The sequence below is a fragment of the Pieris napi genome, chromosome 6 (assembly GCF_905475465.1).
Source record: "Pieris napi chromosome 6, ilPieNapi1.2, whole genome shotgun sequence".
NCBI classification, from domain to species: Eukaryota; Metazoa; Arthropoda; class Insecta; order Lepidoptera; family Pieridae; genus Pieris; species Pieris napi.
The window spans coordinates 13,402,559-13,420,206 of record NC_062239.1 but is presented as its reverse complement, the minus strand read 5'-3'; the positions used below and the strand labels follow the sequence as shown (position 1 = coordinate 13,420,206).

At 35.2% G+C, this 17,648-nt stretch overlaps 2 protein-coding genes across 3 annotated transcripts; one reads left to right on the top strand and one right to left on the bottom strand.

Moving 5' to 3' along the window:
* Positions 1-437: 437 nt before the first annotated feature.
* LOC125050470 (calbindin-32) lies at positions 438-17,614 on the top strand. Of its 2 annotated transcripts, XM_047650355.1 has the most exons (13): positions 438-542; positions 3,707-4,032; positions 7,616-7,701; positions 11,668-11,757; positions 11,886-11,972; positions 12,573-12,629; positions 12,730-12,813; positions 12,942-12,997; positions 13,286-13,331; positions 14,282-14,293; positions 15,531-15,587; positions 15,839-15,910; positions 16,012-17,614. In XM_047650355.1, exons 2-13 carry the CDS (start codon positions 3,831-3,833, stop codon positions 16,162-16,164), a joined length of 1,002 nt encoding a protein of 333 aa, XP_047506311.1. In that variant the 5' UTR covers positions 438-542; positions 3,707-3,830; the 3' UTR covers positions 16,165-17,614. The 2 variants fall into 2 exon arrangements, with proteins under 2 accessions (XP_047506311.1, XP_047506312.1); XM_047650356.1 differs by lacking the exon at positions 14,282-14,293.
* LOC125050471 lies at positions 8,904-9,694 on the bottom strand. Its single transcript, XM_047650357.1, has 3 exons — positions 9,554-9,694; positions 9,262-9,386; positions 8,904-9,179 (listed from the first exon to the last, which is right to left on the bottom strand). Exons 1-3 carry the CDS (start codon positions 9,554-9,556, stop codon positions 8,948-8,950), a joined length of 360 nt encoding a protein of 119 aa, XP_047506313.1. The 5' UTR covers positions 9,557-9,694; the 3' UTR covers positions 8,904-8,947.
* Positions 17,615-17,648: the final 34 nt, after the last annotated feature.

The following is a 17,648-nucleotide window of genomic DNA, read 5'->3' as shown; positions in this document are numbered from 1 at the left end:
TAAATGCGTAGATAAGTAGTGTAAAGTCACTGTTTTATTACATGAATTTATTCTCAAACATTTGTGAGAATAATTGCAATGGTGCTACCAAATACCATAGCGAGCAAACGCGTTCTCTACGTAAGCAATAATACATAATTACACATACCATCACACCATATTTCTTCGAAACAATTTTCAGCGTCTGCCTAGATAATAAACATCCGTAACCATCCGGTCAAATGAGAAACCTCCGTTTTCAAGGACAATTTAATCGCAGCGAAGTCTCTTTAAATCTGCTGTTTAATTCTCTGAGAAGCAGCTCGACGTTTTCCTAAACCGGCTGAATTGAGGAGTCTACATTGCCACTGAAACAGGAAGCCGAGAGCGCCTCTCGAAGGTGGAGGGTTTATACACAGCTCCGCCCTCGAGCAACCCCTGGATTCATTCATTCGTACCGTTGTCCGCGCGGTTGCTACACGTCTACTCCGATAGTGTAGCTTTCGTGTTAAATATAAACAATACAATTACTTTACAAAACACTCGAGGCTAGGGATCTAAGGGTGAGTGTTACATTGTTAATAAAACTGTTAAAGGCAAGCTGAGTAGCACTTCTTAAAACGTATTTTGTATTACCCTTGACTTAACTCCATTTCACAGGTGTCTGTGTCAATAGGTTTTTTGGATGATCACAAGGTTAAACGTGCTGATTTGCTCGTTTCCGAAAACTTTTATATGTACAGAATAATTAATAAGTTACAAAGTTAGAGATTTGCTAAGGGCTTTGGCATTTTTAATTCAAGCGAAAATGTGAAAGCTCCCAAGAGTTTCTTATTTATTTTCATTTCAATTCGTTAACCCACTTTTTCTTTTAAGTAGTCAACTATATAAACGATAATTAAGATCAACAACACAGTTCTACCTGCTGTCTCTATGGCTTCGTGATAACGCTCGTTATGCGTGAACTTTATTTAGAATTCCAAAGATGCACAAGAAATGTTATTATCATAGTTTAGGGCTCCGTCGACAGGCAATTGTCCACATTCGGCAAATACATCTAATACTACGGCGTAGCTGTCTCTACGGGGCTACGACGTAAAACTAAAATTATAATGAAAATGTATAAAATGCTTAATGTGACTGTAAAGTTTCACCATTTTACGCTTCCCAAGCATCTTGTAATTCTTATATTTATTCTTAATATGTTTCGCGGTCACTTAGAAGGGAAGAGTAAATTAGTTAATTATTGTTAGAGCTGAGCCTCTAAGCGGCAGCTCTCTAGTACCAGCTCCTTCCGCTTGACCGTATTCAACGAAGAGCGATTCGGATCGTCAAAGACTAGTCACTTTCCGTGCGGCTTGATCCCTTGGCGTTGAGTAGACATTGGGGTATCTCTGCATATTCTACCGCATTTACCATGGAGAGTGCCCAGAGAAGTTGTTCGGACTAATACCTGCAGCTGAGTTTCAGTATCGGACGTCAAGGCAGAATACAAAATACCACCCATATCACCACGACTCGTTCCACAACTGAGCGTTTTTAAGGCAGTTTTTGCCGCGCACCACCACTATTTGGATCAAGTTAGCCACTGAAGTATTTCCGACCCAATCTTACTGACTGACTTAGGTTCCTTCAAGAAAAATGCGTACTTCTTGAAAGGCCGGCAACGCACTTGCGAGCCTTCCGGCAATGTGAGTGTCCATGGGTGGGGCGGTATCACTTAACATCAGGTGAGCCCCCTGCCTGTTTGCCTCCTATTACGTAAAAAAATAAATAAATAATGTTTATACATAGCACCGCAATGTTTTGTCAAAATTGACTGATTAGAGTTCTGGTGCAATAGACGTTTTGTTTTACTTAGAGTACGACACAGTTCTATAATACAGTGTCATGCATAATCGTATTTTAAAAGGTGAAATGCTATTTATTCGATTAGACCTCGTTACATCCTACGTTACTCTTATCAGTTGATAAACCAGCATAGACGCTAAATTCGCAAAATCATGCTTTATCCGAGCTAATAAATACTTAATAGGACTATTACGGAAATTGAAAAGGCAACCAAATTTAATTAAAATAAAATTATCGGTACTTTAAAAAAGGTTTAAAGGGAGAAGCGTAGTTGTAAAAATGAATTATAGGAGTGACCGGATTTTTACAGTAGAGCGACTACAGTAACTCGTAACCCGCCCCAACAATAAAAAGGAAACGCCGCCCGCCCTAGACTTTATACTTGAATAATGGGACTCCTATTTTAAGCCACATGAAAGGGAAACATATATTTAAAGAAGGAGCTTTTCTAGCATATTAATTTATTTTATATAATACACTACAACTATCTAACAAGATAAGACTATTTAAACGACTGTCAAAGCTGCTTAAAAAACTCATGAATGTAAAATTATGAAATATTGATTGAATGAAATAGTTACTTTGCACAGGTTATGAAAACGTAATAATTTAAACACGCTTTCTACTACTTGGAAAGTTGGTATCGTTCGATCCGAGGCCTCGCCACTTAGCAATAGTCTTTGGGATTATGAAAAAACTTTATTTATTTGGAAGCTGGAAAATATTCACTATAAATTATGTTACGAGGATGTTTTCTAGAAAACTTTTCCTCGTCCCGAAGTTAAAGGTGAACTTGAATAACAATTGGAATTTGTTACAAGGATAACGGCGCAATCAAATGTATTGACGAAAAGATGAAAACTCCAAGAATTTACTTATCCACGTATAAATAAAAGCCAAAGACAATTATAATATATATATATTATATATATATAGTAATTGAAACTTCAAATGAAACTCCAAAACGACCCGTCTTTTGGTTGGACGTTCATCGCGGGTTGGACACACTTTACATAAAAACGTTTTATAAAAATATTACCTATAATGTAAAAAGTTGAGTCGGCGTACGCACTTTGAACATATTGATCGAAATCTATGGCATAGAAGCATCAAAGTAATATCATATCTTATCTATCATACCTTTGACTGGGTCTAAAAGGCCCAATTAGTTTCAGTCAGACCTTTTGGCTTTTATACAGGCTTTTATTAAATTAGCCCGTGAGTTATCTCGGCATTGGCACACGTCAAAAGTTATATTCACGTGGTGTATGTCGCATGGGGTATTACGTATGGGCTGCGACGTGATATCCAGATACCGCTATCATCCAAAATTCAAAATAATATTTCAGTACAATTGTAAAACCTAATATGCTTATCAATGCAGTCGTGATGATCGTTAAATGTGTAGTTTGCACGGGCATTTCAGTCTGCCTGCTAGCCTATTTGGCTCGCAACGATATAGGCATAGACAATAGACATAGGCAATCTGGGCTGCAGCAGCTCTTAAACTTCGTTAATAGGCTTTGGCATTGTTTGCATTTTAAGTTTTCACCGTGACCCAGTCGCGAGAGTATCGATTTCATATAAATAATTACGATCCCACTTATAACTCACCAAATATCGAATCCATGTCAAGTAAGCGGTACATTTTACATTTAAAATGTCGGCTTCGTCGATCGTCACTAAAGTAAAGCAACACTTAGCTCGGCCATAGTAATGATGGGTTTAAGTTGTGTAATCCTCTAATGACTCGGCGAGTCTTACGCTGAGTCAGAATACGTGACTCTGAATGTGGATGATGGATATATGATATAATATATGAAATATTTAATGAACAGTACTGACAATATTTCTAACGTATTCTGTTTTGTTTCAGATGTAAACGAGCCAGACACAACGAACGGAATCTTTGACATAGATGTAATGTGAACACATAACTTACACGCACAGACAATAAACGAAGCCAAATTATTAAGAATTACTGAACTCGCTATATTTAAATGAAAATTGATTGCTCAGCTGAATTTATAGTTAAATTTATTACACACATAAAAATGAGTCTCGATTCGACCTCATCTAAAAAGTTTAATTTGGAGAAGGCATCGAATTTTATGCGTCAGTTTCGGGATCCTGACTCTAGGGAATTAAAGAAATTGTCTGCCAATCAGTTCATGGAGATCTGGAGTCACTATGACAAAGACGGTCAGTGCTATTTGGTGTACTTTTAAAATACCTTGTAACATTCAGCGGAGCTCCTTCCCGCCGTGGATCTGACTCTGATAGTCGAGTTCTTTAATTTTAAATAAGGTCAAATGGGAAATATTCTTATTTCATACTTACTAGTGCATTTTGAATTATGATGAAAATTCTATATACATTAATTAAGGTTGAAAGATTTAACAATTAACTTTGTGTCTTAGTATAAAGCATGATATCTTTTAGGACATAAATGCGCGGCCAAAGCTATCTTTGCATAGACACTGAGCAGATCCAACAAATCGTTGTTATAATATAAGCAATAGTGTTATTAAAACAAACAATAGCTTCAAGCAGACAGAAACAAACAAGTTTCGCTATGATTTGTTGCGATAACGGAGGGTAAATTCTTCCAATGTGTTTCCACTCATTCGAAAACGCCGTTAGAAGACATCGCAACCACTATGGCTAAAGACTTAGGCCGTGATTTTTGTGCCAGACATTCTAGAGATAATGATGTTTACTTTAGCGAGTCGGACAAAAAGCGACCTTTTCACCTTCACTTAAAAATTCCTTATAACCTCTGTTTTGTGACCTTCACTGAACATTCAAACTTACATCTTTACGTCACTAGTCGACTCGTCCTCCCACCGAGATAACCGCTTTTTATTTGAAATATATTAACATACGTAGTATTAATAAAAAAAAAATATTTTCACGAAACCCGAACGAATTTCACTGCAAATGAACGTTACAAAAGTAGTAGACCAAGTGGCTGGCTTCAGATAATTTTCAATATATATAAACTTCGTAAGTAATCGTGTGCGATCTCATAAATAAGCCGGGTGGGCCGAACAATAGTTTTATTTGGAAATGAAGATTCCACGAATTTAATGAAAACGAAATAATCATTAATTTTGTCGTATTCATAGCTAGATAGAACTTTAATAAAACATAATTCTTTCAGTAAAGGTTGACATTCAATTATTAAATAATTGCTTAGTTAATCCTGCTATTTTAAAATAACAGCAAATTTCAAGGCTTTCTTTTTTAATGAAACGATTCGAACTTCAAGTTCTGCATATGTAATCTTTGGAACTAAAAATAGTTCAGCCTGAAAACCAACCAGCAGGACAGTATCTAACTCCTGGCCACCACTCACAACTCCACAAACATCCGGCCATATATGCAGTGCTGTTTCTACCTCTAAGCGAGGGCTTCCTTAACCGGCTCCTCCCATTTGATCGCATCCAACGCATGGCGACTCGAATCGCCGATGACCCTGCTCTTTCCGATCGGCATGATTCTTTGACTTTGGGTAGGGAACTTAAGTCCCTTTGCATCTTTTACTTATGGAATCAGCTTTCTTTATAGGGAATTTCCCACGTTCAAGAAAAGAGGTCGGCAAAACACCAAGCCCCTTTGCGGCGGGACTCTACTAAAGTTGACCTGGCTTGCTCGAATCCCTCCTGTGCAAGAAAAATCCGTTACCTATATTTACATTATTCATAAAACCGCTGCTCTATTTAATCAAATAATAACACATTTGTGTTATTGTTATCCTGAATTGTTTATGTTATCCTCAATTATTCTGAATAGTTATTTGCAGCACATTTCATTTCTATCGGGTAGGATAAATTCTCCTTTTTTTACTTAAAATATATAGAAATACGGAGAATTATTTTAGTCTTATTAAATGTTAATAAAACTAGTTTAAGTTGCGTGCAAACAGGAATTAAATTATTAATATTCCGGCGTATTTGTTCATGTTCAAGGTTTTCTTATAAAATTATTATAGATTCCTGCCACGACATATTATTTCTTTTTCTGTTAAACATATTTTAATGTTTGTTTTAAAAAGTAAATAAAAGAATGTTGAGTACAAAAGTAGGTACATTTATAATGCCTTATGAGCATAATTAATATGTTTTGACTTTTTACTAAAGGGACATTTCTTTCATTCCTTACAATATAAAATGTCTAATATACCTCTTCGTCCTGCATGCTTTTAACTAATCCTATGATATAATAATCACTGCCCTTATAAAACTGCTATTTTGCTGAGCAGTGTTGGTGCAGGAACTTCAACGTGCGACTCTCATCCCTGAGGTCGTAGGTTCGATCCCCGGCTGTGCACCAATGGACTTTCTTTCAATGTGCGCATTTAACATTCGCTCGAGCGGTGATGGAAAACATTGTGAGGAAACCGACATGTCTTAGACCCAAAAAGTCGACGGCGTGTGTCAGGCACAATAGGCTGATCACCTGCTAGCCTGTAAGATTGAAAAAAATGATCACGAAACAGATTCAGAAATCTGAGGCCCAGACCTAAAGAAGTTGTGGCGCCACTTATTTTTTTTTACTGAGACAGCTTAGCCTCGTTACGAACACATACGAACAGACAACTTGCACAAATCTTAATGTAAATTTCACAAAGTTGAAATATACTATATATACTCAGTTAGACTACTAGAAAAGAGCTAACTTAGCTGTAATAAATGTGCTTAACTTAAGAAATGGCTTAAATGCGGCAAGCGGGAACTTTTCTCTTTAATTTCAATTGAACAAGTAATATACGAAAAATTTAAGAATAAAAGATCGCGATGAGACATCGCACAGATTCATATAAACAGTTGGAAAATCATTTTACTTTTGAATTGAAAATTGAACGTTGAACCAGGCAATATTTTGTTAATTCTAAAATATCTCCTATAATATATTATCATATGTGTATGTTTTTTATCTTTATTTACAAGTAAAAGCTAATGCCTAAATAGTATTAACGATAATATAATTTATATTTTAAACAAAAAACCGACTCCAAACTGCACTAAAAAGTATTAAATAACAATATAGATTAAATATATATTTATTTATATACCAGATATAAAAATCTTAATAAGATAATATTCTTTAATCTAAACGCGTTGCGTTGTATAGACTAATAATCATGACGCGGCAGCTTAGGCTTTGGAAATTTCAGTTAATGTTCTGAAAATAGCCGCATTTCCAAATCATTTGGACTTTGGTACCTGATGGCTGTACACGTGAAAAAATAACACTTCGAATTGATTTTGCCCTTTCGTTTTTTTTAAGTCGTTTAATAATGTCTAATATTAAAATATGCGCCCGCATAGTCAACGTAAGCTCGCACTATGGAGTCATAGCTAAAATAATCTCAACGGTTAATAACAGTCTGTGGCAGTGCCTAGAGAGAAGAGGCGTTCCGCTTTCTTCGAATGCAAGTTTTATGATACTCTGCAATGTTTATTCTCACTCACGGCAAATAGAACTCTGAATATCTTATATCCCTAGAACCTGCTGGCGCTGAATATTTTTCCATGATCCACACTGACATTTTCATATGCTTTACAACATTTCTCTGTTAATCGCTGTTAAAACGAGTTACACCAGATAGAAACGGCTTCGATCAATCCACTTACAGGCTTAGATTGACGTACATAAGTTAATTACGTTGAATTATTCAGTACCACTGTCCAAGCAAATTGCGATCTCATTGTTATTTAGTCATAAACATATTTTTAACCCATTCTCCTTCGACTTATGAATGAATATTGTTCCATTGCAGGCAACGGCTACATCGAAGGAACGGAGCTGGACGGCTTCTTGAGAGAGTTCGTCTCTAGCGCTAATTTTACCGACATCAGTCCCGATGTAAGTACATAGTGTCAAACGGAAAACATACAAATCCACTTTTTTGAGATCAAAGTTATTGAGAGATTTTATTTTTAATTTATTTCATAGTCCAATATTGTACACAGTGACGAATAAATAAAATATAAATAATTAACATTTGTAAAAAGTATTTACTAATAAATTATATTTGCTAAAAGACGTGGTCAAACTTTGATGACCATGACAAAGCATAATTTAGTTTGGCGAGTTAATTACACACAGCATCAGGTATCCAATATTATCCAGAAACAAAAGGTATATCTTCTTGCTCTATTAATACTAATATTATATTTGTGACGCATTTGTATTTTGTTTAAAGAATTAATATTGAGGTAAAAAAACTTACAGTCTCTATTAACGTCAACTTTCTTTTATATTTAATACTATAATAGAAAGATAAAGGGAACTTGGAAACGAGAAACTTTCATCACTAACAGGTATTAGAAATCAATAGCTATGCATCTCCTACCGATCCGTATGAGACCCGTGGGACAGCCATCACCAGCAAAGGCAGAAAATTGCATTAGAGCCACTTCCCCACTATCGCCTGTCTTTCTTTCGCTATTCATTTCGTTCAACGGAGGTGTCCGCTTTTCTGTCAACAAACTCTTCCCGTCATCTGCTTCGCTGACTTCTGAACTTGACCCATGAGTGTGGATTCTCGAGACACAAACACATATTTTTAAAATAACCACAAACAGAATGAAAGTTAACTTCATGTCAAGGAACGGCCTTAGAATGCGCACATTTTCAATTAACCATTAACATTATGATTGAAACAAGTCATTAAATACTAATCAAAGTATTTCTTTTAATTACTATAACTATTAAATACAGAATAAAATGCATTTTAAATATATATATTATTACATTGACAATTGAAGTAGATTGAAGATTCGGAGCAGTCGGTAAAATATCGTATGTGTGTGTGTGTGTGATACACACAGTATCGGAATACTTTCGCCAAGGAAAGAACTGATTCGCATAAAGTGCTGAAAGTTCCAGCCAAGGTCTGAATATAGTTGTCAAACTCCTATTTCGACCTCTTAAGTCGAGACGTGTTCTTGGTCGCGTATTTAATGTTTGTGATATTGAAATAATATAATGAAAGATTTCTAATATATTTTGTTCTAAGATAATTCAAGGTGTCTTTAGTCCGTATCCAAATAAAAATGCTAATCTCCATCTATTGATTTTAATGAATGTCTTCTTATACGAATTAGAACTATCGTCCCCAAACATCAATGACGTAATAGTAGCCCAAACCCCTTGCACTTTGAACCCTTACTGTGGCATAATTGTACCCGACGCCCCCCGATGTAATCCAGGGGTAAGCGTTCTGGCTGTAGCCTATTTCCGTCGCCGTCAACGCTGCTATTCTGGTCGTAGCATTCCCACGGAATATGAAGTCCTGGTACTGAACAGCGTTGGGGACAGGCTGTTTGTTCAGATACTGTCTGAAATTCAGGCATTCGGTTAAGATGTATCACCATCGTTCATATTTAATATTTAATAAAATCGCTATATTATACGCTATACCTATGCAACAATCGGTCGCCATTTGTAATGTAACCCACGCTCAAACTAGACCTGTTAGTGGGTCTCACCACTGCACCACTAGTGAGAGACACCACTGCCACACAAACAACTAGTAATAACTTCATCTGTAAAAGAGAAGATTAAAGAACTTTGTTATTATGCCATTTGTTATAAACTAAACAAGGCCTGCAATTCCGTAAAAATCACGCGCTCTATTTAAAAACTATGTTTAACTCCTTGTAAATTAAAGACACAGATTCAAGATGATTAGTGCAATAAAACTTTCACTCACCATTTTGGCACGTCAAGGGTCTGATAAACTATATGTAGAAGTGATCGCGACGATAACGCACGGACCATTATCTTACTTATCAGTCATTTGATTAAAGCCGTGTATTCATCTTATACGTAAGGTTATTTAACTTTATTATTTTTCTTACAAAACTGAGGAATCTGTTTTAATGCAGACGATGAAAAAGTGCGAAAAAACTTATTTCTGAATGTATGTTTAGGCTCTTTAAGTTATTTAATGCATACGAATAAGTAATGTCATATAAATATATCAGGTCACAATAGGTCGGCGCTTTCATTAAAATTAATTTTAATTAAAAATTAAACATTACATACTTTTCAATGCATGTGTACGAGATTCATATTTGTAAACAGTACTTTACTCCGGTATCTGGTGTTTTCTGCGAAAAGATGACATCATTGCATATTATCATGACTATAGGTCCTAAAGAATACATGATATGACAATTACTGCAAATGCACAACATGATTTCTCTTCAATGCGAATAATTTGAATAATAATCTGTTGAGCTAAGCAAGGTTCCGATCCAGAAACGAAATATCCTTCAGTGCGAATGTTTACATTATAGATAACAGACACGATAAGGCGATATCCTTTTTAAAGATCAAGAAGAAGTTCATTTTGTTAGCGATGAGATAACGTTGGATTAGGTATAAATTCGTTTTATTCCAATACTTAGTAAAAGTATTAACAATAGTATTTAGTATTAAATTTTGTTCAGTTTTGTTTAGTGTCCAAGAAAGAAACTTTAACTGTGTAACTTATATGTTTTGGGAAATTAATACTAACAATTAATACTAGAGCGGAGAGATAAGGTTTGATTCCCTAAGAAACAAAACCAGAATAAACGTAACGAGGGGTTTTATTCGAGCCTTCGCTTACATGTGGTCTGTGATTTGGCAACGTTGGAGGTTTGCCAGAGCTTTCATTTTATTGCCTAGCTTTATTGGTTAAATTGCATAACACGTGCCGGTATCAAAACTGATGGCAGCTGGTTCCTATGAACTTGAAATGCGCAATTTCTCTTGCCAAATCGGGATTTTTACCTTGAAACTTAGATTTTAGAACAGAAGACTTTTATGTATTTTGCAATATGAAGTTTTTTTCCAGTTTCACATTTGGCCGGGTTTTTAAAAAAAAATCGCTCAGGGCTTAGTGTCCTACTCGTTACTGACGGTAACATGAATTAGTACAAACAAATCAGTATTTATAAAATACGATATACTTACTTGAGTGGAAGCAACTCATATAGGAAAAGGAAATATGAAAAGCTAAATTTGCATAAATGAGTAAAAATAATAATAATCATAAAACATGATACCTTTGGGTTGAGGAAGTGGAGAGGCATCCGACCCCAGCACACAAAGCAGCCCGGAGAGTATGTGTTTGCCAATGAAATTGGAAGGCCTCGTGAATGCGATAGTTAGAACACGATTTGGCCTCTTGGAGCATCGCCAAATGTACACTAACACTATTTGCTTGAAATCTAAAAAATAAATGCTTAACGTGTATATTGTATTATTGTATTCATACAATTTATCCAAACCTTTTTCAGTGAGTCCAGCCTCACAATGTGCCAGGGACTCAAAGGAAAACAGCGGAATCCGGTTTAACATTTTCTGTGCAGTTGTTACGATAATACAATAAGCGTATAAGTATAAATAGCGTACGTTGTAAATAATCGCGATTGGCCAAACATTGTACTCGCGTAGAGAACTCACCTGCTTTCTTTCTCTATTCAGAAAAAGGTTTAGATGTGATCGTAAAGTATACTTTTTTCATTGTAATAAGGATTAAACGGTATATTTGCAACAATGTAAGTATCGTTCGCGGTTACGAGAGTCTAAATAAAATTATTAAATTAACTCCGGGATTATTCCGCGCCGACCCTTGACCCCGCCAACTGCTGAAATGCTTCTGCAAAGCCACATTTAGATGCCTTTGAAATTTTTAATTAAGTAAATATGACATCAAGAGCGTCTCTGATTTCATTTAATGCCAATCTGCATTTGCATATTTCATTTGGCTCGATTGCCCAAAAATACGTTTTACAAATATTTAATGTTGACATAAAAGGCTTTTCCGTTTTTCAGGCGGTTTCGGATTCGATGCTCGTGGAACTTAAAGCCTGTTTTATGGAAGCCTACGACGATAACCAAGATGGCAAAATCGATATTCGGGAGGTGAGAAATTATGATTCCCTAATACAGGCCTATTACAACGCAGAAATACAATAAGAAAGAATCATTTGTATTTTACACAACGATTGACCGTAATTTGTGAGAAAATAGGTGAATTATTTATTTTTCAGTTGGCCCAACTTCTTCCAATGGAGGAAAACTTTCTCCTTCTGTTCAGGTTTGATAACCCTCTAGAATCGAGCGTCGAGTTTATGAAGGTACAAACTGCAAACGTTTAAATACTTTTTACTATTACTCTTTTTTGTATAAATTCAAATTCAAATTCAAAAATCATTTATTCACGTAGGTAACACAATGTACACTTGTGATTCGTCATTAAAGAAATAAATATTAATGCTTCTAATTTTACATTTACTGCCAGTTCTCAAATCAAGGGCGTAGAACGGAAGAGAAGAACTGGCAATAAACTCTCCGCCACTCTTTTTAATCGCCATGTTTTTTTTTTTATACAACGTTTGTAAGGAGCTGCAACCATTACACCATGTTCCACATGACATTTTAAGTAATTAATAATAATAACATAAATTAAAAACAAAGACTTGTCCCCTATCAGCAGGAGGCATGGTGAAATAGGAGCACGCACTTACTACTACTTATTCTCGTGGGAACAACACGCAAACACATAGTCGAAATAATTAACATTATAGTAAGGTCACCTACCTTAGCTATCTACCTAATAACTATTTATTTTCCCTCTAAGTGAAACTAAATGCCTATTTTGTATCTCGATGTCGTTGCGACGATAAAGAGATGTTTGGAGAGCCGCGGCTTATAAAACAACCCGCACCATGTTCCAGATTTGGCGAGAATACGATACTGATGGAAGTGGATACATTGAAGCCGACGAGCTTAAGGTTGCTTTTTTACTACCATTTTATTTAATAATCAGCAAAATAATGAGCCACTCACGAAATCAAATTACTCCTCCACCATTTAATTTATTGTCCTTTTTAGAATTTCTTACGCGATCTCTTGAAAGAGGCGAAAAAAATAAACGACGTATCCGAAGATAAATTAATCGAGTACACCGATACAATGGTGAGTTTACACTATTTCATGACCTAAATCTTTGTTTATTTCGGTTTTCAATAAGGAAACGTTAATTAGGGCTTGACTGGCAATTTTCTAAAAAATGTACTATTAATATAAGTGACATATTTTTGCAGCTCCAAGTTTTTGACTCTAACAAAGACGGCAGACTTCAGCTTTCCGAAATGGCGAAGTGAGTATTTGTGTAAATCAAGTCAATTCTCCACATTAATTTACCTGTTTGCTGATCTAAAAACTAATTTATTAGTTGCTATTTAAAGGACGTCGAAACGTCTTGGATGTAAAAACCAAAGTTTTGTAATTTAGCTATTTGTTATACATATTACTGCACTTGTTTATGCTACACTTCCCATTCTACTTTTGTGCAAAATAAAAATGATGAAGGCTTAAAGAAAATAATTGCAAAATAATGAAGCAACCGTCATATCGGAATAATAATTAAGAAAATATTTATTTTAAGGCTTCTACCAGTGAAGGAAAATTTTCTCTGCAGACAAGTGTTCAAGGTGAGTGACGTCTAATTCAGCTCGCCATTGTTCCTCGCAAATCATTCATTGGCTAACATTTTATGAATTATTATTGATTTCCTTGCACATTTTTCACTTTTTAAATATTTCCTTAGATATATAGCTGTCTTATTCCGTTATTGTTTCGTTTCGCTCTTTAAATGTCAGAAGACTAGACCAATCCTATATATATGCAATTTACGAAGCATGCTTTTCCAATTTTTTGCAATCGCACTTTTTTACATGAGACTGTAAAATCTAATATAGTTGACATTAAATATGAACTCCAAAGAAAAAATAATAATAGATTTATAAAAGAACCACGACGATCTGTGGGCTAGGTTTCAAGGAATTAACTTTAAAACGCGTGTTGTAACTTCTGCTCTTAACGAAGAAGATTAATTTTCAGTTTAAGGTTTTATTACTTTTAATTATAAAGTAATACTGAATCATACGTATTCCAAACAATATAATGTGTTATAATTAATTCTGGGAACGTGAGCGTCGCTCGGCACCTATTACTTATTAGCTTAGAACTCGGTTTCCTCGAATCCACAAACTCCGCTTACGCCTGCAACTAAGTGATAAAAAGCTTGCAAAGTTCCATAAACAAGCTTTATACAGAGATGCTCACTTTTTATTGCAAAGTGGCCATTTTTCATTCATCACATAATTAACTTGGCATATCTCATCACTGACATTTGTATCGGCTTACGCTTATGCCGAAATCATAATATTTATATTTAACTTACATATTTCTGTCAGAACGTCACGATTTAATCGCAATTACAAGTAGAATTTGAAAAAAATACTTCTACTAATAAAACAAATATTCCTTAATTACATAAATGATACTAAATAAATATATATACCGAAACACCTACTATTGATTTGCCTGTCTCTCTCTCTCTCTCTATCTACACGGCTGCTTGTCTGCACAACGCACATAGGAAGGCATCGAGGTGAGTCCTCCGAACGTAGTCCAAGACGTGACTAGTTTCATCAAATTCCAACCTCTATTTGATAAACGGTGTCTTACCGGAAAAAAGTCTTCGTAAAATATATTATTAAGCGACATCACCGGTCATACAAATCTCGATTTTAAAAAGCATACTTGGACAACGTCTCATTTATTTATTAAGTTTTACTCTTCTGCAAATATTGTTTAAGAAAATAAAGCATGTCAAACGAAGATACGCTGACTAAACTACGATTTCGTCGTCAGCCAACTAAACCACAAACAGTTCAATCGGAGTAATCATTTTTTAGTCGTTTTTTTGAGCATTAGTCGAGTGCAATAGTTTTATGTTGAGAAAGTTGGAATCTTCGAATAGCCCTACCACTAGAGAAGCTTTTGTTTAGCCCACAATGAATGATGATGGCGCCTCGACGGCCTACTTTTTGGTATGATGCCTAATTTTTCTTTAATCTTGTGGTTTACCGGGATTGTATACAATCGACGATTACAGCACGTGCGAGTGCGGTTAAATAAGATGGAAGGAAAATTTTAGAAGCCGGAACGATTATTAAACAAAGTACTTATATAATTAAAGCTTAGTAGAATATTATGTTTTTTAGACTAATGTCCTCTTTGCAAGATAGAGCACTGAAATATGGCATGCCGCAATACCGCACAGTGTTGCCCCTGTGTAATATAGCCTTAATGGATATGAAGTTTCGCAGTGGAGGTAGATGTCTGGGACACTGCTCTGTGCAACCTTTTTGTTCAAAACAATCGAATCGTTTGACAACTTTTAGCCATCGATCTTTCCGTTTGACGTAGTTTCTCTTTTATTATTTACTTAAGTTTCACATTTAAAGAAAACCCACGTTTAAAAGAGTTAAACATTAACATTATTGTATATAGAATATATAAAAATGTTATGTAGGTTTGTGTACGCTTCAAAAACTCAAGAAGTTCTGCACCGATCGAGCTGAAATTTTGGCATGATATATAATCCGCATCAAGGATTGTTTTTTTTCTTTATTTTGTTTCTCATTTTTCAACCATTCAATCACAATGTGCTACAACGAAGCGTGGCAGGGAACAGCTAGTTAGAAATATATCTGCATCGTGCTTATAATAAGTACACAGACCTGTTGAACATTTTGTTGGATGACAATTGCGCGCAGGTTTATATCAAGATTACCGAAAAATTTTACAGATTTTTTAAAAATTTCTCTTTGAAATGTTCACAGGGCGCCACTAAGCTCACTAAGGACGACATCGAAAGAGTTTTTTCACTTTATGACAGAGTAAGTGGCGAATCGCTATTACAATTTTCATGTCTCTCGTATCGGCCTTTTGCAAGCCCCGCGGTAGCAGACGCAGCAGGCTGATCATAAATCTTTCAGTCTTGCTAAGTCAGAATTCAAATAACAACGTTAGTAGAGACCAAGCGCTAAATAATTAACTAATTCTCGTTTCGGGATCTTAGCTAAGTTTTCTATTATTTCGATAAAATGTTTGTACGACGATCCTTAACTCATGCAAAAACTGTTTTTAGGACAATAACGGATCTATAGAAAATGAAGAGTTAAAAGGATTTCTCAAAGACCTCTTAGAATTGGTAAAAAAGGTGAGTATTGAGTGGGGTATTTCTGGGTGGAGTTTTCTATAAGGCAGGTTCGTTAACGCCAAATACTATTTTGAAAGTAACGAGTTCATTTGGCTTTTCAGGACTACGACGCCCAAGACCTGCTCGAATTCGAAGAGACCATTCTCCAAGGCCTGGAATACAGCAGTGAAGGGAAAATAAGTAGAAAACAATTGACAATGATACTTTTGGCTCTGGCGAAGCATAATCAAGAAGAAGAGCCGGCTACTCCATAATTGAAAACAAATCTCGTTGCTAGTCCGTCCCACTGTCAATTCACTTGGCCTTTTCATAGCCTAGATGAGATGAGAGAGAGAAGCTATGAAAAGGCTTCAGGTAGAATTACCTCCAAAAAAATAATGTGTGCTTTTTACAATAGAAGCGTCGTGTTAAATGTACTAGCTTGATGTGTTAAACGTTTAGTGAGTATTGTAAGCATTGTTACAGTTTTGTTATTCACTTTAACAATGTATAACCCACCCGTGGACACGTATACTTGAATTAAAGAAAAGGAGAAGGCCATGGCATGAAGCCGTGAAGCTGAACCAACCATTTATATCGGCAACCCAGCGAGCAATACCTGTTGATTATGCGCGTGGAGCTAGCGGTCAATTTTTCCTACCTTGTAAATCTATGCCACAGAGTTTATCATTGTTATAAAAGCTGTTTAGAATTACCGTAAGATATAAGCCAAAGTCAATGCCAAATATTGTATAAAAATTATAGGGATATCCCTCGTGAGAGTTTATTTTACTATTCAATTATTAATCTCCTTTCCTGTTTATTTATACAATTTCTAAACAACATTGAAGGCATTTCTTTCTCTTTTTAAAACTACTGTAATGATAGTGAGCAATCTAAAAATCGAAGGTACCTTACCTCGTGAGAAGAAGATTATTGTTGTTATTAATGTACATTATTCCACGGATTCTTCTGCGACTCAGCGATGATTTTAGTATTGACTATAACGCAGAATATAATTCTAAGCCCAGGGATAAAGTGATATTTTGTATTTAGTTAAATTTAACCCGAGTTGGAATAGCTATTATTTAATTAAGTGAAACCATAACGTAGTATAATAAAGGTGCAATCATTATTACTTATGTTCTTTAAAATGCTTAAATCTTGAATAGTTAACGTTTGTGTAATATTTTCATGTGTCGCTTCAATATTGATTGAACTCGTGAGAGCCGACTTCTAATCAACAGCATTGGTCCTGCGTGTCTTATAATGTTAAACAAACGCTTCTTCTCTTCGCTTTGTACTTTTTAATAGCTATCTGAAAATGCCGTAACGTGTCTCGAGTGAGGCACCGGTGGTCGTACGTAACTATTGTTCAATTTCCTAATTTTTGGGACACAGATCAGGCCATACGCACTTTGCTACATAGAAATCTTGTAATAATGTACCAGACATAGAACGCAAAGTCGAGTCGAGTCTAGCCCATGTCACGAACAATTATATTCCTGATAATTTAGAAGCAATCGGCGACCGAGACATGTTTGGTACTTATTAAGATTTCTATGATTTGCAGTTATGGTAGAAAAAATATAATTTTCGTTGTTAGAAATCGATGTGATAGTAAAGATAAATGTTAATTTAATTTAAAATGTATTAGTTCTAATATATTATAATAACGTGTTAATTATAACATAAATGTGCAAAGACTAAACATTAATAATGCAAATAAAGTGTTTATATTTATAAATTTTATTTTAAT

Bases quoted from the DNA above. Each gene is read 5' to 3' on its own strand.
- LOC125050470 (XM_047650355.1), top strand. From the start codon at position 3,831: ATGAAAATTGATTGCTCAGCTGAATTTATAGTTAAATTTATTACACAC. The intron at 4,033-7,615 runs GTCAGTGCTATT...GTTCCATTGCAG, and splicing joins GAGTCACTATGACAAAGACG to GCAACGGCTACATCGAAGGA. The intron at 12,998-13,285 runs GTGAGTATTTGT...ATTTATTTTAAG, and splicing joins CAGCTTTCCGAAATGGCGAA to GCTTCTACCAGTGAAGGAAA.
- LOC125050471 (XM_047650357.1), bottom strand. The intron at 9,180-9,261 runs GTATAGCGTATA...CCTGAATTTCAG, and splicing joins GGCGACCGATTGTTGCATAG to ACAGTATCTGAACAAACAGC.